General features: G+C 40.6%; 1 protein-coding gene across 1 annotated transcript in view; it reads right to left on the bottom strand.

The window, feature by feature from the left end:
* LOC126272950 (uncharacterized) overlaps positions 1 to 23,018 on the bottom strand; it is a 62,461-nt gene that overhangs the window by 13,346 nt on the left and 26,097 nt on the right. Inside the window, exon 4 of the mRNA XM_049976249.1 lies at positions 18,138 to 18,189. Within this exon, the coding sequence (XP_049832206.1) occupies positions 18,138 to 18,189 (52 nt within the window). The remainder of the gene's footprint in view (positions 1 to 18,137; positions 18,190 to 23,018) is intronic.

Raw genomic sequence — 23,018 nt, 5'->3', positions numbered from 1 at the left:
CACTACGAAACATTTGTGCCTTTCTTAATGAAACCAGAAACTTCTGACAGTTTGGTGGTTATGGCAGGAACAAGAGTAACATTTATGATTGAATATAAACCTGGTGAATTGGCAGCAATATTTTCTATCCCTTCACTTCCTAATTCAACTTTATCTGCACACTTCACAATTTTTTGTTTGTAATTTCTTGATACAAAATCCTTGAGCTGTTCCTTTCTTGAAGTTAAGTAATGATTTTGCCGAATCAATGAAGCGCTCATTCTTGTTGAAATCCAACACACCAAACGCACAAAACAATATATTCCCACTCCCTTGGAATCCTTCTTTGATCACTTTTTTCTCGGGGGCAGACAGACTTCAAGCGACCACACTTCCACCTTTATATTTTCTTCATTTCATGTTTGCCTTTAGAAAATTCCTGATGTGATTTCTTATGTTCTGTGAATAAAGCACTATCACCACCATATTTGTCCATCTTCTCCTACACATCCATTTAGCAACAATTTTTTGATGTTTTCTAATGCAAAATTTTCATCTGTTGTTCTGGAAACTACCTATCCAATAAGGCACACAAGTTTTTGGTAGACCTCTCAGTGCAATCAGTGCAATTAGACCATCAACTGGTTTGTCCAAGCTCTGCAGTTTATTGGCTATATTCAGAATATGAGTTATGTAATTCTGAACATTGCCTTCAAATTTTGTTCATGTGGTGTCCACATGTGTGTACAGAGTTTTACTCACATGCAAATGAATGTATCCTTCTCTGCACTGGTTGCAGCACTTGCACCTATGAAAGAGTCCCACAAACTCTCAGCATTACAATTAGTTCCATTTCAACTTTTCATCTTTCATAATCATCCTTGTCTTTTAATTTATGTACAAGCTGGAGCAGCAGTTTTCATCTAATTGATTTGAAGACATATTGGGAAACTAATCCACAGGCACTAAATTACATAGATCATTTCTTCCAAAGCGCCGGAGTTCAAAATGTTGATGAGTTTGATGAAACACAAATTATATATATACATACCAAGATGACATACGTGGTTTACAGCACAGATTTTATGTCCTGGGTGTATACCTTCTAGAATGTGCTGGTGTTTATGATTGTAAAAATAAATACTAATTATACTGTTCATAACAACTGTGTTCACAAATTAGCATTACATCACATACACAGGCAAAAGAACAACTCAGAGATAGTCCACACCTCACAGATGGCTATGACAAAGATGAAATAAGGTACCAGATTACCAACAAAATAATAAGAAGGCAGTAGATACCAATGCTTATTGTTCAAACAAATTTCGGGCTTCCACTCGGTCGTTGTTTAATACTTTGCACAATGTTTCAACTGGGCACCTGCCAGTCATCTTCAGGTGACGGCTCACTTGAAGATGACTGGCAGGTGACCAGTTGAAACATTGTGTGAAGTATTGAACGACGACTGGCTGCAAGCCCGAAATTTGTTGGACCAGTCAATTCGCCGGGAAACTTTTTAAAATTCACACCAATGCTTATGTTGATGCTGCTTTTTGAAACTCTTGGGCTGTTTTTGATACAGTTACACATTGACACCTAATGAAAAAAATACAAGCATATGGTATGCGAGACCAACTTTGCTACTAGATTGACAAGTTTCTAACAAACATAACACAGCTTGTTTTTCTTCACCAAGAGAAAACTTCCAACAGAAAAACAAGTTCAGGTCGGAGAATATGATGAGACATTCCTGCAATCCCTCAATATGTCCTAACTCACAGAGATGAGTAGAAACCACCTTCAGGGGTAAAATGCGAAACCATCAACCATTTGACATTGTCCACAAACACTAGAGATGGTGTCAGCAAATTTAAGGGTTTGCCATAAGGTGGCCAAATTAGGGAAATCCTGTAGGATGTGGACCATAGTCAGACATGCATCACACCAACAATGGGGTGGATCCTAGCATTGCAGGATGTGGCGTTGGGTCAGCCGATAGAGAATGGTAGATTCTCTGTGAAAAGCATGAAAGGGGGGGGGGGGGGGGCTGCCACATGTTCATGGTCCCCTTTATTGCTCAAAGTTGGTTCAGACAGATCAGGAAACACCAATCTGCTTTCCAAACCTCCAATGACTGACACCACAGCTTCAACCGAAGATCCAGTTCTGGTGCCCCCACCTTCAAAGTAGGATTCCTGGTAGCCAACTTGCCCAACTGACCAGCATGTTTGCTCCATGGGACCTCAATGTGGCCTGGGGTCCAAACAAGATGACTGACTGTCCAGCTGGATGCAGGTTGGAAAGATCATGGATAGTCACAATCAATGGGTGTCGTGGCTAGCATTGGTCAAGAGTCTGAAAACTACTCAGGGAATCGCTGCCGATTATGAATGTTTTGCTGGTGCAAGAATTAATATGACAGAGGACTCTAGCAGTAGCCACCTATTCTGCAGTGAGTACGCTGCATCTGTTCGACAGGAAGTGTAGTTCACTGCACCTTGCATGTAGGCAAAATCGGACCGTCCATCAACCATAAAGCCATCTCTGTATACCACTTCCAAACTGGGAAATACATCAAGGATGGCTAAGAATGGGCAGCAAAAAACATGGGGTCAACAGAGTCTTTCAGTCCAAAGGCTAAATCTAAGGATGGGGTGCACATGATGGGGGCATAAGTGATTGCTCCTTGACAAGAGACAACAGTGGGGGAAGTTGAATTGCAGAGTATAAACACTGTATGTGAACTGCAATCATGCTCCAGTCCTGAGCCTCTGTTGAGAGAGGTGTGTCTCCCTACAGGGAAAAAGGACACAGTAGCTTAAATGCTCATGGGAGTAGCAAATGTGTATCACATAGTTGAGCAGGGATTATTGATGCCTGATTGGTAGTGGAGAGACTGCACTTTCCACAAATACGCTTTCCACTGGGCTGGTTCAAAAGGCACCTGTCGCAAGTCAGACTCCACGACAGTATACAATGTCCAGCATCCACAATGCTGATGGTGATGTTGAGCTATATGCCAGATACCCATAATCAGACAGGACAAGGTCAGAGCTTTGTAAAGCCACAGAAGTGTAGAGTGGTCTGCACTCCAGCTGCTGTTGCTAAGGCAGCAAAGAGTATTATGGTATGACCAGCACTTTCACTCCAGTTGGCAAAGATGAGAAAGCCATGTCAACCAGACATCTAAGATCAGTCCCAAAAAGTGATAAGACTCCACCACATTGTGCACCTTGTCACTGAGATAGAGTTCTGGTCATGGATGGACAGTATGATAGGGACAGAAGTGAATGATGCATGTCTTGAGAGCTGAAAGCTGGAAGCCATGGGCGAGAGCCCAGGACTGTGCCCTTCATATGACACTCAGTAGTCAGCATTTAGCAACACCTGCAGTGGAGGAGCTGTTTAAAAGTGAAAATCTTCAGCATAAAGGGAGAGGGACACTGCAGCTAGACCAATGATAGCCACTAGAAAAAAGGGCACACTCAATACAGAGCCCTTATCCATTATCTTGTATGTAGTGAGTGCTAAGGGTAACACCAAGTTGGACCCAGAAAGTAGGGTGTGCCCCGTTAGCTGCAGAGGATAGGTGTTTGCAATGCCGGGAACCAAGTTTCCTGGAGGGCAATGCAGAAAACTTGGGAAAAGTGTAACAGACATCTTAGCTCAGCCAGGTAGCGGTAAAAACCTCTGTAGTTCCACTGAGAGGATCCCACTTTCTGTATCCTGTGGAGGTGTTGAGGGACCAAGGAAGCAGATCATGCCCCAGGGTTGCCTGGTGGATTAAATACAAAGCAGTTCTGAAGTAGGTTATGTGGAGGGACCCAGTGTCACAGGAGTGATCAGGATCTCTACTTCCAGTACAGAATTGGATCATGAGAGGTTTGGTAGCATGGGGGCCACTTGAACCTTTTCCGTCTTTAAGGCCTTCTTTTTGTACCTCCTCTTCTTGGATGATTTCGAGGTCTGTGAGGGCCTGTCTACCCTAGTTTCAGGGACAGAGGAGGAACGCAAAGCCCTATGGCCAGCAAATTATGGCTTTTTCGGCCACTGGCTGGTATCCATTGCAGATCAGAGAAGACTGGGAGAGGAATGTTCCAAGGAACCTCTTCCTAGTGACAGGCTGGGGGAAGGTTTCACTTCTCTGGCTGGTGGTTGGGGATCGACATCCCTGGTATGTGGGGAGACAACACTCCAGAAGTGGTTGTGGGGGAAACAGTAGGAGGGCCCCCATCCACCAGGGAACAGGGATTGAGGGGCCCCAAGGGCAGGACACAGAAGGTACGAAGAACAAGGGTACTGTCACTAGAGAGGATAACACTATCATAGCCACAGCAAACATCACTGACAAATGTACAGGACACAAACGATCATATTTCTTCTTAGCCTCCAGAGTAATTCGAGAGTCTTCTATCTTTGGATTTTCATTTCTGGTGAACACAGAAAATTGTGCTCTCCACAGGTGACAAAGAAGGGGGAGGGGCACAAAGGTGGTTTGTGTACAACTGATATCCACAATCCTGACAGACAGGTCTGGCATTACAACACCAAGATTTGTCCGAATAGTGTGGATTTGAGGTACGGCCTGAGAAAGGGGAGACACAGTTTCACATCATATTAAAACACACTCACCTTTACCTTTTCCAACGAGTTGCTTTCAAAGGCCAAGATGAAGGCCCAAATATCAACCCTACTGTCTTTTGGTCCCTTGCTAAAGACGACAGGCAAAACACAAACCCCATTGTTCCAAACTGGCACAGGGGAGACGGGTGAGGGTGGTGGTGGTGGTGGTGGTGGTGGTGGTGAGAGGGGGGTGCCAGACAGATTCATTGGAAGTGTCCTCACGACATGTGGTCTACCCACTAAGGACATACCTCACAAAACCTTTGTTCAATTGAGAAGTGAGTATTGCTCCTCAGTGCAGGATCCTTACCAGATGGGAAACCAACAAAAGAGCACCACATTTTGTCAAGGTCTTTTTAAGTCTGGAAGACTAGTGAGTCGTGAAGTGTCATGAAGTTGCTTACCTAACTTCCAGTGGTGGATCCAACAAGAAAGGCATGGTTTATCGCATTGTGGTTTGCTATTAAAACCCAGAGAGTGTAAGTTTGTCAAAGGGTTGACTAAAATATTACTGCTTTCTAGAAGCATCTTGCAAAAAACCATGAGAGTAAAATTAGAAAGAATCAATGTCATACAGAGTCTTACAACAATATTCTTGCAGCACATCGTTTGTGCCAGGAAGAGAAAAAGGGGGGGGGGGGGGGGGGGGAACTGACAGGGGTACATGAAGTACCTTGTATTACACATCGTAAGATGGCTTGTTGAACATAAGATGTCCATGTAATCAGGAAACATACTAAGTTTTGAAGTACATCTGAAGTACTAACAGAATGTATAATTAACACACATGAAAAAAACTTGTTCAAATTAATAAGGAAATCACTAAACCAGTTGACAACTTTATGTAACTACTGTAGCTGAAGACAGTGACTGGACAGGCAGCAAGAAAAATGAGTATAGGCGGAAAAATGTGCAGGATTGCTTTTTAGAAAAGTAAACAGTTTCAAAAACTAAGCTTCTGCTCTGTGTGTGCGGGGAGTTCACTATCAGTTCTCATTATAGCAATGAGACAAATACTTTTAATGTGAATGTTGTTAAAAAACTGATGGTTGCTTAGTATGCAACAGCACGATATATATTGTGAATTACTATTTATATAAAATCAACAATAGCCATTCAACATCAACTGTTGGCTTGAGGCTGTCTACAAATTTCGCACTGCATTACCACCTCGAGCAGTACATGTTGTCTACTAACACTGTATTAGTCCTGGACAGGGTGAATATGTGGACTCCAGCATCTAATTTCCTCCAGCCATCTATCATCTATTCACCCGGCTACATGTCATGCACACCACCATTTAATAACCCTCCCTCTTCACACACCATCAATTTTAATTGCTAAAATATAACAGTGGTCGAAAGAAATACTCTTTTACAATGCAAAAATACATATCTTTTAAATCCTCTTCAAATTGAAATGAAATGTTGTTTGCAATGTGTATGGCATTTCCACTGTATGTGCACTCAATTGTTTATTGTTGGCTCCTATGATTGCTGCCACTGGTAAGATAATCATGGGATTTGGTAGCCAATGATTTCACAGTTATTCTTTTCATAACAGCTATTGTATAGGTCAATGGTTTTCAAAATGTGTGCCAAGGCGCACTGTTGTGCTCTAGAACATTTACGGGTGCATGCTGTAATATTTTAGGAAAACATATTGCCAAATATAAAAGAACACATAGCTCCTCAATTTTACCCATTTTACGACAGGTATAATATGGAATGAGTCCTTACGCTTTGTTGAATAGTTCAGTTTGGTTAAGAAAATAAAATGGCTTATTCTCCTTGCAGTGTCAACAGTATTCAGAATGTTTGATACTGACTGTCTTCTCTCTTCCAGTGCGGCTAATCTTAGCTATCCAAAAGTAGTGGCTATTTGGGAACTGGGCAAAGATATTTCAAAATAATGAGTGGTGATAAAGTCATTGCTGGTCCACTGAGGACATCCCTTCCACCACCGAGAAGTGTAAGAAATTCTAGGGAAAGTGTAACTCGCAGTAGGACAAGAAAAATAATTATTGGTATGGCAGAATTCTGCGGCCTATGGCAGAATGCTGTGGCCTGGAGAAACAGAATGGTGAGATAATTGTCACATTGCTACAATCATGACAGTATGCAATGATGGGTGTGATTAATTCATTTAACAATAACTGTAACTGTATTTATAAATGTAACACTTTATCCATGATAAAGTTTGGTGTGGTCAACACAGAAACTTATTTGATATGGTGTAAAAAACTTGCAGTCCAAGACTGCAGCCATGGACTGTAAGTTTCTTACAACATAATGCTTCATGGTCATTCATAATTAATAAATGCTTCAAATGCCATTTTCTTCAACTCCTTGCACTAGAACTCCATTACAACAGGCCTACCTTAATTTCACAAGTTTTGATAGAAATAATGTGGTTTTAGTGAACCATTTTTACTTTTTTTTGTATAAAATATAACTATCTTAGTCACTGGTCAGTACCAGGAACATAGGCATCCGTGGATGACAGACACTGGTCTTGAAATTTTCCTAAGCATCCCCTCCTCTCGCCACCCTTCACCCTGTAGGCGCATGCAAATTACTTTCGCATGCCTCATCTCATGCCTTCTTTCAGTAACCAAACGGTACGACACTTGTGTCACTCTTCGAGTTTGTAAATAAACATTGAGCTAATCCACAGTGTTATCAAGCATTAATGACATTCTGATCAGATCCAAACGTCCAGAATCAGGAGAAAACGGTGAAAAAATATTTGACAACTGCCAGACTTTTACAACGGAAACATTTACGGATATTATCTGACCGTGTCATGCTTTTATTTCGCGGTTGATTTGCCTATGGACAATTTACTTTTATGATGGTAACCATGCTGAAATTGAGCCTTGTGCACTATGCATGTGATCACAACTTGTCCATAGAATTCTGAAAGTTTCCCAATGATTGCGTATCTATTCCACCTAACTCTTAGTGGCGCTGCAACAGCACGTAGGAAGTGAATTGCATATTATTATTATTATTATTATTATTATTATTACTAGCCATTATGACCTATTTAGGTACCACAACGGTATATCAAAAAATTATAAATAACATCCGCAACCAGTCACTTTTTAATATTATTTTATCAAAAATGCTTACCTTTCTGTTGTCAGTAAAATATCATTGAAAAGAGAAACAGAGAGAGGAAAGTATCTATACGAGCTGCTTATTGTTTGAACTTTAGCTGTCTGTGACTAAAAGAATTTTGTTTCATGTTCTTTGCTACAGATGAGCAGCACAAGTGAATATAATTGTCATTGTTCACGAAGTCTTGCTACTTCTGAGCATCAATTCCATTGCAGTTTAGTGATCAAGCAGATTCATGACAGAAGCTTCCAGCAAGGTTAACGGAACTTGAAAATTTGTCGTTGGCAGCACTGTTAACCCATGGAGGCACAAAAATCCAGGACCAGAAGTAAAACGTGTTTCCATTGTTGTGCGCTTGACATTATCACAGAGCTTTTCAGGTGATATGTCAGAGAGGAATTGTTAGTGTTAGAGGGGTTCATGTGTTGTGTACAGTGTACAGCTTATTTTCAAAGTGTTATAAGTGAATCTCGTGTGCAAAATACAATTGAATAAAATGGACGGATATCTGAAAGACAAGCATGCCTTCAAAGAATCCGATTCTGGAAGTGAACAAATGCTAAGTGCAAGGAAAAAAAGCAAAACAGCGGCCTAATCATGAGTACAATGAAAGCTACTTCTTTTTAAAGCTGTGGTTTCACTTGGACTGGGAGTGAAAATTATCCTTTCCCACTATGCTTCGTGTGTGGGTATAAAATATGAATTTCTGCTTCCTAGTTAGCTGAGCAAACATTTTAAAACAATGCATTCCCATTTGCAAGATAAACCTGTAAGCTATTTCCAGAGACTGTCGGAACAGCAAACAAGGGCAGCAAATTCTTTTAAAAGTGTAATGTCAGTTTCTGATAAAGCTCTGATTGCTACCTACCAAGTCCCTGAACTAATAGCAACGAGTATAATAACTCATACTATGGGTGAGTCACTTATTGTGCCCACTTTAAGGGGAAAAAAAGGGAGGGTCATAACAATGCTAGGAAATGAAGCAGCTATGACAAATAAGCTAGATTCCTTTGTCGAATTATACAGTTCACAGGCACATTAATGTCTACTGATATTGAAAAAAATGGATGCAGTAATAAACTCAAGCAGTCTTACGCATTGCAAGTTGATGATTCAACAGGCATTACCAACCAATCTTAACTCTCAGCACTTGTCTGTTTCATTAATCAAATCAAACATTATATCAGTTTCTTTTATGCAAAGAATTAAGTGTGTGTACTAAAGGTGAGGACGTTTTCAACAATTTAAATGATTATCTCATGTCTCAATAAGTGGCAGTTAACAATCACTGCTTTCTTCATAGGGAGGCATAACAGCAAACACACTGGGAGAAAAATTGAGAGAAGTCTCAGAGCAAGTTGTTCAGACAGTAAATTTTATTAAAACAAGACCTGTCAAAATCCTTTTATTTGAAAAACTTTGCATCAATATGGAGGCAGAATGCAGATGGTTGCTATCACACACAAAAGTCAGGTGATTGTTGAGGGTGAAAGTACTTACTCATGTGCACGAGGTATGACAAGAACTTATGTTTTTTCAAAGACATGAAACATTTACATTTGTGCAACCTCCTCCAGAGTGAATTTTGGAGTGCCAGACTGCAGTATAATATTTTGAACACTAGCATACAAGGGAAAGAAGAAAATATCCTCACATCCACTGACAAAATTAAAGCATTTCACAGGTGACCACAAATATGGAAAAGAAAAGCTGTTCAAGGTAACTTGAAAATACTCCCGTTGGTAAGGAGCGCGTGCATAAATGAAATACTTCCAATTGTAGAAGATCATTTAATAAGTTTAGAAGAGAAACCGAGTTCATATTTTCCATCCTTCAACACCAAACAGTACAAATGGATTTGAAACCCATTCATGGAAACTTCAGGTGATTTTAGCTTAACATTAACAGAAGAAGAACTGGCAGCTATATCTACTGATCGTTGACTGACGATTAAGCATAAGGAATTGTCTCTTGAAGCCCTCCGAATTTCTAGAAAAGAAGAATGTGTGTCAATATCTAAAAAGGCTCTGAACATTTTACTTCAACTTTTGACGTCATATTTATGTGAATTAGGATTTTCTGCCCTCAACAAAATTAAATATAAAAAGAGAGGAACAGTTCAACGTATTGACGAGGAAATGAGAGTTTGTCTTTCACATATATCTCCAAACACTGAAGAAATCGTGAGGACACATCAGGCTCATGTTTCTCATAAACACTAGAAGGAGAGGACATAAGGCATCTTTCATTTGTTTCGTATTATTACTTTTCTCTATAATTTGAATTAATGGTTAGTTTTATCGCATTATTTCATTTCAATACATTTCACTTAACAGTTTCTCTTACCCTTCGTCTTGGCAGGGTAGGAGGCAACACGGCACTTGGTTGTCGCATTTGGGTGACAATCGTGCTTGATGAATCTCTCTCACTTTTTATACAAAAATTATTTCTTCATATTGTGATAATGTATGGTTTTTTTATCAATGTAACTTGTATTTTCTGTAGTCTGGATGTGAAATTCTAAATAAAATGACTTAACTGATATTTTATCACAGCACTTATTTCCTGTTTTGACTGTTGTAAAATATTCCTCAGAAATGTGTAATAGCGTGCCCAGAATTATTTGTGACCTTTAAATGCACCTGAAGCTCAAAAAGTTTGAGAACTGCTGGTATAGGTACTAGATTTCATCTGCACAACAAGATGAATATTTAGAGAATACATATAGTAGGAGAAATGATGAGAAAATGGACACTATGACCAATTTGAGCATTAGATGAATCTCTGTGTGTCAGTAGGATGGCCACTAACCCGTAACTATTTGATATTGAACTTACTAAATAATGAATTTCCAATTTCTTAACAGTCACAATACACTTAACAATTTTCTTTTTCAAATGTAAAGAAGGACAGCAATCAGTTGCAGATCTAGATTTCGACTACAACATAGTCATCACCAATGATTACCAGAAGAGTCATACAGGCATAACCATGCCACGGCATGAACATGTGACAATTGACACTAGTGTTTATACAGGAGAAATTACAGTTTTCTGTGACTGCCTGCTGTCCTTTACATTTGACTATTCAATGGTCACTGTGGACCATCTAATTTAGTTAATTTTCTTTTCCACCAAACATGACATTTCTCACGCACTATGTGCTCTAAGGCACAGGCTGAAGTGTTTCTTATATGGATATCAGAAAAACAAAACCATATTCTCCTGGAATACTGCCTCTTCTTGGTTCTTATTTTATTGCTTCAAATTATTTCTTGGAAATTTCACACTATTTTCCTCAGTTGAAATTCCAAATTTCTCTCAAATTATTTTTGTTTTGTTCTTTGTTACAAGTTAATTATTCTGTTGCCATACCACTTTTTGATTGTCATGTTTAAGCTAGGGGTGAAAATGAGATATAGAGCAAAAATCGGACTAAAAGTGTGTTTGATTGAAATTCTTGATTGTTCCACACGTTTAACATGTAACAGTCCATTATTACAAAAATTTTTAACTACTTATCCCTCTTACATTTAAGTTCAAATTTATTTTTCCTCATTTCGTTGATGATTTGCTTTATATGAGGAATTATGGTCATTATCCTGTTGCAGTATTTGGATTCTCCAACTATCTAACTGAACAAAAACTGAGGAGGATATTAATGTGTACATATTGAATACTCTCCGCAGTTGAGCTCAGGCGCAATGATACTCATTGGTACTCCATACAAAAAGGAGTAAGCCGTGTTCCTTTTAACGGGGTCACATGGAATTTCCACGTCCAATACAGCTAGGCAGCACCAGTGAAGCCTTTGATTGTCCTCTGACTGCAGCATACACCTCTGATAGAGAGGGCAGCCAGCACTTGTGTGGCCTACTGGTTGTGGCACAAAGTCCTTGGGTTAGAATTCTAGTGTGGACAAAGCGTTACTTTCATTGGAAGTGTTAGTCTAGCCTGCGCTATATTTATTAATCAATAAAACTGTTTTCTGAGGTGTTTTGAATGATATGGAGAGAAGGGACTTTTCTGTGATTGTTCCCAATTCAAGATTTTATCCTTGTTACCAGCTTATACCATTGAGAAGTCATTTGAGATTTGTGTATCTGTCTCAAAGTATAAATTGACTGTGCTTCTCTGTCTGTTTAAGAATCCCGCACATAATTGTGTATTCGTAGAAATTATTTAGTGCAGGGTGAGGGCTAACTGGTGGTTGGGAGCACCAACAGCCTGAAAATATTGACACTAGCCCAGTAAAACTGAGCATGCACCAGTTTACAGAACATACCTCATGCTCTGCGTTACCAAGTCTGGGTAAAAATTATTGGTTGTATTCACATTCCATGCAGTTGTCTTGAACGGAGGTGTTAGTGTACTTTGTAAAGTTCTCTTATTACAACTGGTTTCCTCCAAAGACTCAATTTGTAAGCCTCTGATAAAAGTACTGGCAAAAGAAAAGCTGTGAGAACGGGGTGTGAGTCGTGCTTGGGTGGCTCAGATAGTAGAGCACTTGCCCGTGAAAGGCAAAGGTCCTGAGTTCGAGTCTTGGTCCGGCACACAGTTTTAATCTGCCAGGAAGTTTCTCTGATAAAGGCTCACAACCTTGTAAATTTTTGAGAATGACTGCTATGAGTCCATTAGCTCTGGCAGCCAAACTGTTTTACTGCAAATGTGTCAAGTTTTGTTAATGGCTCACTGCTGTAAACTCGGATTTGAAGCTCTTGGAGAAATTATGTTTACCAAACCTGGTAGGTTTCAGAACCTTTAAGTGGGGAACGACCCACAAAAAAGTAAAGTAAATTACAGAACAAGCTATTTGTTGCTTAAGGGGGCAGAATTCTATAAGTCTGTTTAAAACACTTATGCTCAGATTAAAGTGGGCAAGAACATCCACAGTAATGTAATTTATAGATAAAGTTCTCAATAGTTTTAAGGGAAAGTAAGCAACACAACTGGGAACTTCCTGTCCAATACATTAGCCTTCCACAAATTCAATACTCCTAGAACCAGGATACACCCCACCTCATCAAAGGGAAGGCCATCTCTGAAAGCAATTACATTATCTAACAATTTTATTGTAAATATTCCACCACATTTTTATGTATGATCAACAATTAAGAGTACATCCAATGAACGAGCTACCAAACTGTAGCCAACAGTCTGCTTGGCTTCTTTATGGAAGCATTCTACTCAGCCTAAGTAACTGACTTTAAGGCCTACTTAAGAATGTCTGCCATCTGGATCCACCAGGATTTTTTATCTCCCCACTTATTATTTGGTTCATTTTCTTCCAACTTTTGCTGTTTCCTGTCCTGAAGCTATTCTACCCCATTCCTGTTTCCATGTCTGCTCACACTCTGCCTCTTGCATAAGTGCTACGTACTTCTCCTGTAAATACATTCCACATACATACTATGTGTCTGAGCTGAGTCTACTTTGGTGCCAATATCTGTTGAGTTTTCTTTGTTCTGTGAGATGTGGTAAATAGATGGTGGGTCTGAAACTAATTTTGGCTAATTCATTTACATGAAATGATGTGCGCAGTATATTAAATGATCCTGGTGTATGTGTAGCACCACTTTTTTCCTTGAGTCGGAGTTGCAAATGACAATACGCTTAATTTTGTACTGTGACTATACTAAAAAGCAGAAATGTGCTATTAAATGCCCCAAAACAGCATGTGCACGAAAGAAATCTCTTTGGAGTCAGTCATATGCAGTGCACATAAAGGTAAATATTCAGAAAATTACTTTAAAAATTTGGCACTCCTATCTTTAAGAAAGATGAATAAGTAACAGCTACACATACTTAATAGTGAGTACTGACTAATTCAAAAACATCTGGGTCATTCCATGTCAATTCAACCAATTTGAGAAAATGTTCCAGCTGATAGTCTCAGATTTGGCTGAAATTTAGCACACCAATGCCACCAAGTGTGGAACACTCATGTACAAAATTAAGTTCTCCTGCCAATTAGTTCCAGAATTATGGCTTGTGAAAGAAAGTGGTGTGACTCGGAAATTGCAACCTGCATCTGGCAATCTATCTTCAGACCCAACTTCAGGTCTTAATAACTTTGGAACTATTCCACAAGGTCCAGTGAAATTTTTACAACCCAGTAACATCCACTTAGAGAACACACTCTATGAATCAAAACACGAACAAAATATTTCTGAGGGAAAATAAAAAATTCCAAAATGTGATTTAAAAAATGTAATACGTTAAAAGGTACATATTGTAGGTGCCCTCTATGCCAAATATAATTCACTCATAAAGGGTATACAATTTTTTGTTGTTGTGGCCTAAGCACACACAGAACTCATCTTGCCCGTATCAGACACACAGATAGAGTTACATGCACACGAAAATACAAAAATTTGAAACATTTCCTGAAAAACATGGATTTTCTAAGTGTGGTAGCACAAAAGGAACAAGTGATATCCAAGCCAAATTTCAAACACTGCAGAAGTAGACCATAAAATGGTAGTTTTCAGGGACAGAATGAGTCATTGTTAGGCAGGAACAACAAAGGAAAAAAGCAACAATTACAGGTTACTCATGTTTTTAAGATTCTAGTTCATACTGGTCAGTACTGTTGTGGAAAGTCAGTATGGAGGCAGAAGAGTGTACTAATGGTGCTTTTGTTCAAACAAGTTGCAGTATTGGTACAGCAAAAGCATCTGAATGTCGTAAAACAACATATGGAACAAAATGTGGCAATCACTTTGTACTGTATGATCTGGATGAATTGGACCAAGATTTGTTGCTATGGAGATCTGGGATACACCCTGTGGGCACAAGAAGTGCAGCTCCAGGAAACCTTAAGTGTTTGTTATCATCATATGAAAGTGTTTCTGGATAAGCATTCTTTCCTACAAAGAAGTTGTTTTGATCCATTTCAGATTCATAAGAATACAGCGAAGTGTAGCTTCAGAGAAATTAATATAAAATTAGTATTGAAAGTGAATCAGTGCATGGGGCTTAACATGAAACTAGGACAAAAGTTATGCTCCAGGTGTGTTACACTGCTAAAAATGAAGACTATTCTGATAATTTACATGACAGTGACGAAGAGTATCAGCTACCTACAACCACAGCACATGAGCAATTAAATACTTCAATGAGTGCTCTTGGTTTCCAGAATGAGATTTTCACTCTGCAGTTGAGTGTGCACTGATATGAAACTTCCTGGCAGATTAAAACTGTGTGCCGGACAGAGACTCGAACTCGGGACCTTTGCCTTTCGTGGGCAAGTGCTCTACCAACTGAGCTACCCAAGCACAACTCACACCCCGTCCTCACAGCTTTACTTCTGCCAGTACGTCGTCTCCTACCTTCCAAACTTTACAGAAGCTCTCCTGCGAACCTTGCAGAACTAGCACCCCTGAAAGAAAGGATATTGTGGAGACATGGCTTAGCCGCAGCCTGGGGGATTCGAAGGTAGGTGACGAGGTTCTGCTCTTGGATTGTCTCCCATGAAGACACACAAAGTTGGGAAGAGAGACAGGCCCAGATATAGTAAAAGAAAGCTACAACAAGCTCAAATGGAATTAAAACACAAAATAGCTGACACAATAATGGTGGAAGAGGAAGAACTATCTGCTCCAAAGGAACAGAAATCGTGCCAGAAATGCTCCGATTTGGACAAAATTGTGCATGATTTGAAAGAAAAATGTGCCATATCCACACGCCAGAAAAAAGTAGCTATTCTTACCCTTGCCCCTTTCACCTATTCTATTGACTACACTGCAAAGGAATTCAATGTTCTACATATATGGTAAAGCAAGCTAAGAAAATAAAAGCAATCCAAGGAGTGCTCCCTCAACTTCATCAGGCTTAGGGTAAGCAATTGAGTTCACAAATAAAGGTGCTAGTGTTGGAGTTTTATGAAAATAATGACTACAGCCGAATAGTGCCTGGAAGGAAAAGACTATGTAACGGTGAAAATGTGAAATGTACATGTACAGATGCAAAAAAAGACTGTTGCTATGCAACATATCAGAACTATATGTAGAATTCAAGGAAAAGTATCCCAATACCAAAGTAGGTTTATCATCTTTTTTCAATCTTTGGCAAAAATGGATTGTGCCTGCAAGTGCAAGGGGCACACACAATGTTTGAGTATGTGAGACCCATCAAAATGCTAAGCTGATGTTTGCTGCTATAAAGGATTCTGGTCTGGATTACAAAGGTACAATGAAGCTGCTAGTGTGAGACATCAGTTCCTACTAGTGCATGATACACAGGTGTGAAAAGTGTACTGGTAAGGCAAATCTTGCAGAACACATTAATAACAAACTTTATGGTGAGCTCCTTATGGATGACGATGAACTTGTTTCTTATAAACAATGGACACACATGGATTGCACAAGTCTTGAAACAAAGCAAAGTACAGTGGAAGATTTTGTTGAAATGTGTTGTTAAAAAACAGACAAACTGACCCCACACAGCTTCACAGCAACAGCACAATCGGCTTATCTCCAGTTTTGTAAGGATAATTTGAAACAAGATGAAATTATAGCATTACTAAACTTTTCTGAAAATTATGCATTTATAGTTCAAGATGCCATCCAAGGATATCATTAGGACAACAGTCAAGAAACTCTCCAGCCATTTGCGATTCACTATAGAGGTGAATCAGGTGATGGGTCTGTCATGGACCTGCCATTTTTAGTGACTGTTTAATTCTTGATGCCATTACAGTTCATGCCCACATTCACGCTGTCATAGCATATGTGAAAAACAAGCTGCCACACATACATTTTGCACAATATTTCAGTGATGGGGCAGCTAGTCAGTACAAAAACTGTAAAAATCTCAAAAATGTATGCATGAATTACCATGATTCAGATTCACACAGAATTGAATATTTGCGCATCAAGTCATGGTAAAAATGTATGTGATGGTATTGGTGCTACCATTAAGCGCATGGCACCACGAGCTAGTCTTCAGCACCCTACAGAAGGTCACATTCTAACACCTCTTCAATTATCTACCTGGGTACAGAAAACCATCTCTGGCATACAATCATTCTACGTTTCGAAAGATGAGGTGAAATCAGTCAAAGAGTTGCTAAAAAGCAGACTAGAACACGTTAAAACTGTTGCAGGCACAAGGAGCCATCATCACTTCTCTCCAGCGGACTCTGACAATGTGGAGATGAGCAAACTGTCCGGTTATAACTATAGGTTCATGCACGTGTGTCTTCACAGTGTGTGTGACTCAGGATTCAGAAGCAAAAGCAGCAACATACAACCAGGTTGCTATGTTATTGCTGTTAATGATGACAAATGGTACTTAGGATGTGTTGCAGAATGCTGTGAAGCAGAAGGTGATGTATTTGTGAACTTCATGGCAGCAGCAGGACCAGCAAGATCATTTCATTGGCCACATTTGGCAGACAGGTGTTGGATTCCTTTCAAACATATTCTTATGACAGTTCCAGTTCCTACCACAGTGTCAGGAAGGCAGTACAATCTGCCACTCAATGTACAGAGTACAGTAGCTAAAGTGTGGGAGAACTTCTGTTCGAAGCACAATCGACTGGTTTTTAGCCGTTAAGGTGCAGTAAACATTAATGATAGGTTGTGTTAATCTGTCTATATGTTTTTTCTTAGTGATTAAACAGTTGTGGGAGAGGATAAGAAGAGGCAGAACAGTTTACGATATGTGTTTACAAAATTGTGTTGTGGAACAATGGCCACATCACCAAATACATCTGTCAACTTCCATTGTACACAAATGTCTTGCAATAACATGCTAAACTTTTGAGATATATATCATTATGGTCTACTTATGCAGTGTGTGAAAATTGTTTTTCAGGTAATTTTTCAAATTTTTGCATTTTGCGTGCATGTAACTCAGTTTTTGTGACTGATTTGGGCATGATGAGTTCTGTGTGTGTTTAGGCCACATGAAGCTTATCACAAAAAAAATTATACCCTTTTTTAGTGAATTATATTTGGCATAGAGGGCACCTACAGTATGTAACTTTTAACGTATTACATTTTTTAAATCACATTTTGGAATGTTTTATTTTCCCTCAGAAATATGTTTATGGTGTTTTGATTCATGGAGCGTGCTCTCTAAATGGATGTTACTGGGTTGTAAAAATTTCACTGGGCTGTGTGGAATAGTTCCAAAGTTATTAAGACCTGAAGTTGGGTCTGAAGATAGATTGCCAGAAGCGGGTTGCAATTTCCGGGTCATGCCACCTTCTTTGATAGGTCATAATTCTGGAACTAATTGGCACGGGAAACCAGTACTTTGTACACGAGTGTTCCACATGTGGTAGAATTTGTGTACTGAATTTCAGTCCTATCTGAGACTGTGAGATGGAGCCCTTGGTTGAACTGAGATGGAATGACCCATCTGAAGAAGCAGCTTTGTACTATTAAAGTTATGCTACACTCACCCTCCAACAGGTTCTTCTTCACTAAGCGACACCTCAACATTGGTCATCATATCTGAAATGCATAAATTAAAATGTGAAATATATTTATCCAATAAACTATAGCAATTGAACAATACTGTCAAAACATTTAGTAGACAAACACACACACACACACACACACACACACACACACACAAACACAAACACACAAACACACACACACACACACACACACACACAGTGTGTTGCACACCTGTTTGCTTAAAATGTACATAACAAGTTTATGCCTTATAGAAATAATTTACCCTCACAGTAAACATTTCACTGCGTGCATTACAAGTGTATGAAAGATTACTGCACCCACTCAAATGTCACTTTCTCTGACAGTGACGTAGTACCCTACCACTCAATTCCTCTTAATTTTCTACTGTGGTTTTCCCATAGGAAAAATCCATGAGTAATATCCTGCGACCATGCTGATCTTTGGATAGAATCTGGACTTACAATCCAATGATGAGGGTACCTCTTGTTCAGCTGTTCACATGCACATTATTTTCAACTTAGATGGTGCACTGATCTGCTGAAGCTGCACCATGTCACATGGCCACTAAGAGGTTCAGTCTCCAACAGTGAAAACTTATCTCAAATGTCAGGTAATGTACATCATGCAAATGAGATGACAGAAAATAAGGTCATGTTAGTTGATCTTGTAAAATTTAACACCACAAGTTGACAGATAATTATTAGTGATCAGGCAAGTATGCTGTAGTGATTTTCACTGTTCCAGAAGTGGCAACTACAGCAGCTGAAAACATCATCATGGTTGACCGATGTCTCATAAATGTTTGGCACTGCAGAGCTGCAACGGATAATGCATTGGCAGAACTGGATTCTGAAATTTGTTGAGAATGTTCACCAGCACTGTGTACTGAGTAACCCAAATTCTCAATTTTCTGTCTGTCATGATAAATTTATTCTCATCCTTATATCTGCTGCAAAACTTTCCTCTGTACATTTGTTTGGTTTTATGGGCAATCATCATTCTATACCACATATGAAATGAATTTCTACAGCATCCTATAAAGCAAAGTGTAAAGAATAGATAGTTACTCACAGCATGGAGCAAGGGGTGAGCCACAGACAGGCACAATGGAAAAGACTGCTAAAATATTTAGCTTTGAGACAAAGTCCTTGCTCTTCTGTTTACAAATCTTCAAATTGATGATACCATCTATGAATGTTATAATCACTTAGATGATCACAACCGAACTTCAGCCGGAACACACACTGCATAGTAACTACAGATTCGGTCTTTGCAAGCTGCAAAACACAAAATGTTTTCTGTTCACTAGTTGCCATCTTCGCTACTACTGCTGTCTAGCGGATTGTGGCGAAAATATTGCGCGCTGTGCGTAAACACAGGTCCAAACACAACTGTTCAAGTTGCTTTTTCATTTGACATATCATTTATAACTGTAAGTTTAATGTAACAAATATTATAAAGCGTTAAAACCCCAATATGTATGTAGGTGGACTAGGGTTATGCTTAGTGGAGGTAAGGTAGAGGCCACCATGATGAATGAAAATATAGTAATTAACACCACTACAGGTTGTCCACAAGTAGTAGTTTAGTCCCCTTTATTGTGGAATCTAGTGGTGAACGAGCTCATTGAGGAAGTAAATTCCAGCAGATGACCCTGTCATACTAATACTTGGCAAATTTATTGACACAGTCAGGTTGGTTGGTTGGTTTAAAAAGAGGGAAAGAAGAGAGCAAACTGTGAGGTCATTGGTCCCTTGTTCCAGGTAAAATAATTACACAATGGAAAGAAGAAAAGAAAGGAGACGTACAGCACAAAAACAAGAGAAAGGAAGAAGCAGAAGAGTGACAGGAGAACAACCAACACTACTACGGACAAGAACAGGAAAAGAAAACCACAGTGAGAAGCAAGACACAGGTAGAAGGAGTAGAAAGAGAGCAGATGAGTGTGACTGGCTGGCCACAACAATAAAAAGGAAAAGCCAGCCACTCTGCGACACATTAAAACATCCATCCTCAAAGCATTAGAGTGGAAAACACAAAGGACATGCGCTAAAACTCATATAGAATGATAAAACCCACCACTGCGTATAAACTGTAAAACTAAATTAGCCAGTGAGGTGTTGATAGCTAAAATTAATGGCAACAAGTCCGTCACAGGGCAGCCAAAGGAGGACAGCTCACAAAGATATGGGCCACTGTCAGCCGGACATCACACCGACACTGAGGTGGGTCATCACGGTGCAGGAGGTAGCCATGTGTCATCGAAGCGTGGCCAATGCGGAGCCGGCACAGAACCACATAGTCCTTGCGAGAGGCCCGCATGGAGGACTGCCACACATTTGAGGTCTCCTTAACGGCACGCAGATTGTTGTGCGTGCTGAGGTTATGCCATTTCGTCTCACAAAGCCGCAAAACCTTGGGGCGCAGTACTGAACGCGGGGCGTAGTACTGAACGTGGGTCACGTGCGGAGAAGCCGATCTCCGTAAGTGGTTTCCACACAGCCTGTTGGCAAGCTCATTGCCTGGGATTCCGACATGACCTGGGGTCCAGACAAACACCACTGAATGACCAGACCAATCCAGGGCATAGATGTACTCCTGGATGGTCGCTATCAAAGGATGATGAGAGTAGCACTGGTTGAAAGCTCGTAGGCTGCTCAGTCAGTACACAGAAGAAATGCCTCCCCAGGGCATGAATGAATGTGCTCAAGAGCACGAGATATAGCCAACAGCTCGGCAGTGCAAACGCCGCAACCATCAGGCAAGGAATGCTGTTCAATATGTCCTCCATGGACGTAAGTGAAGTCGATGTGAGCATCAGCCATCGAACCACCAGTCTAAACCACTTCGTGGCCTCAGTACCTGTCAAGAATCGAGAGGAAGTGGCAGCAGAGAGCTGCGGTGTTAACAGAGTACTTAGTGCCATGTGAAAGGTCCAGGTGAAGCTGCGGCCTAGGTGTACACCATGGAGGTGTATGTGAATGGACCTCAAGTATAGGTGGTAAAGGCAAGGACTCCACTTCAGAAAGAGTGATTTGGATGCTCAGGAGAACTATGAATGTGTGATACATCACTGGGCAGCAGTTGTGCATGGCTAACCTGCAATGGAGGCACTCCGGCTTCCACAAGGACGCTAGTCACCGGACTCGTCCTAAAACCTCCTGTCTCTAGGGGAACACCACAGTGGTGCACTGGAGTAAACGCAAAGCTGAGGGCACCGCCGAACCATAAATCAGACTCCGACAGTTATGGCAGGATTGAACAAGGGCTGGAGGGTACTGAGGTGCTGCCAGCACTTCCACTTAAGCTGACGAAGGTGAGGAAGTCAAGTCAATTGGGTGCCAAAAACCAGTCCTAAGAATCGATATGTCTCCACTACAGTGAGTGGATCGACATTAAGGTAAAGTTCTGGTTCTGGATGAACGGTACTATGCCGACAGAAGTGCATATCACACAACTTTGCGGCCAAAAACTGGTAACTGTGGGCTAGAGCCCATGACTGCATCTTGTGGATGGCTCCCTGTAGGCGCTGCTCAGCAACACCAGTACTGGTGGAGTAGTATGAAATGCAGAAGTCGTCTGTGTACAGAGAGGGTGAGAGGCCGGCCCTACAGCTGCTGCTAGACCTTTAATGGCCACTAAAAATAGAGACACTCCCTGCAGGACTCCATTCTCCTGGATATGGGGGGAGCTATGGGATGCACCAACTTTGACATGGAAAGTACGAAATGACAGGAAATTCTGGATAAAAATCAGAAGTGGGCGTCGTAGAACCCCACTCGTATAACGTGGCAAGGACATGATGGCGTCAGGTCATGTCATATGCTTTTCGTAAATCAAAAAAGATGGCAAATAGATGCTGGAATCTAAAGAAGGCTGCTCGGATGGCAGACTCTAGGGATACAAGATCAGTGGTAGAGCAATCCTAGCGGAAGCTGCCCTGACATGGAGCCAGTAGGCCACGTGACTCCAAGACCCAACCCAACTGCCAACACACCATATGTTCCAGCAGCTTAAAAAGAACGTTGGTGAGATTGATGGGCTGATATCTATCCATAATAAGCGGGTTTTTATCAGGTTTGAGCACCAGAATGATGGTGCTCTCCCACCATTTTGATGGAAAGACACCATCGCACCAGATCCATTAAAGATGACGAGGAGATGTCGCTCATAGTCAGATGAGAGATGTTTAATCATCTGACTATGGATCCGATCTGGTCCAGGAGCTGTGCCGGGTTAATGTGCAAGGGCACTGAGGAGTTCCCACTCTGTAAATGGGATGTTATAGGAATCACTGTGGTGTGTAGTAAATGAGAGGACTTTCCCTTCCAGCCGCCGTTTGAGAGTGCGGAAGGATGGGGGGGGGGGGGGGTAATTCTCCGACACAGAGGCTCGAGTATAGTGCTCAACAATCATGTTTGCGTCGGTAGATAATACGCCATTTATGTTAACACCGGGAACACCTGGTGGGGTCTGGTACCCGAAAACATGTTTGATCTTTGCCCAGACTTGGGAAAGTGACGTATGGCACCAAACGGTTGAGTCAGATCTCTACCAACAATCCTGCTTCCGTTGTTTGATAAACTGGCGAACGCGGGCACGGAATCGTTTAAAGGCTATGAGGTGCTCCAGGGAATACCACTTATGCTGCTGTAGAGCTCACCAACAATTCTTAATTGCTTCAGCAACTTCTGGTGATCACCAGGGGACTGTCTTTCGCCGGGGGCACACTAAAGAGCGATGGATAGTGTTTTCTGCCACAGAAACAATTGTTGTAGTCACCTTCTCAACCATCACATCAATGTTCCTGTGTGAGAGAGATTCAACAGTTTCCCAGTCCAACTTGTTTAAAGCCCACC

Source organism: Schistocerca gregaria, chromosome 5, assembly GCF_023897955.1.
Source record: "Schistocerca gregaria isolate iqSchGreg1 chromosome 5, iqSchGreg1.2, whole genome shotgun sequence".
Lineage (NCBI taxonomy): Eukaryota > Metazoa > Arthropoda > Insecta > Orthoptera > Acrididae > Schistocerca > Schistocerca gregaria.
Note: the sequence above shows the minus strand (reverse complement) of the source record. Positions and strands in the feature narration are given on the sequence as shown.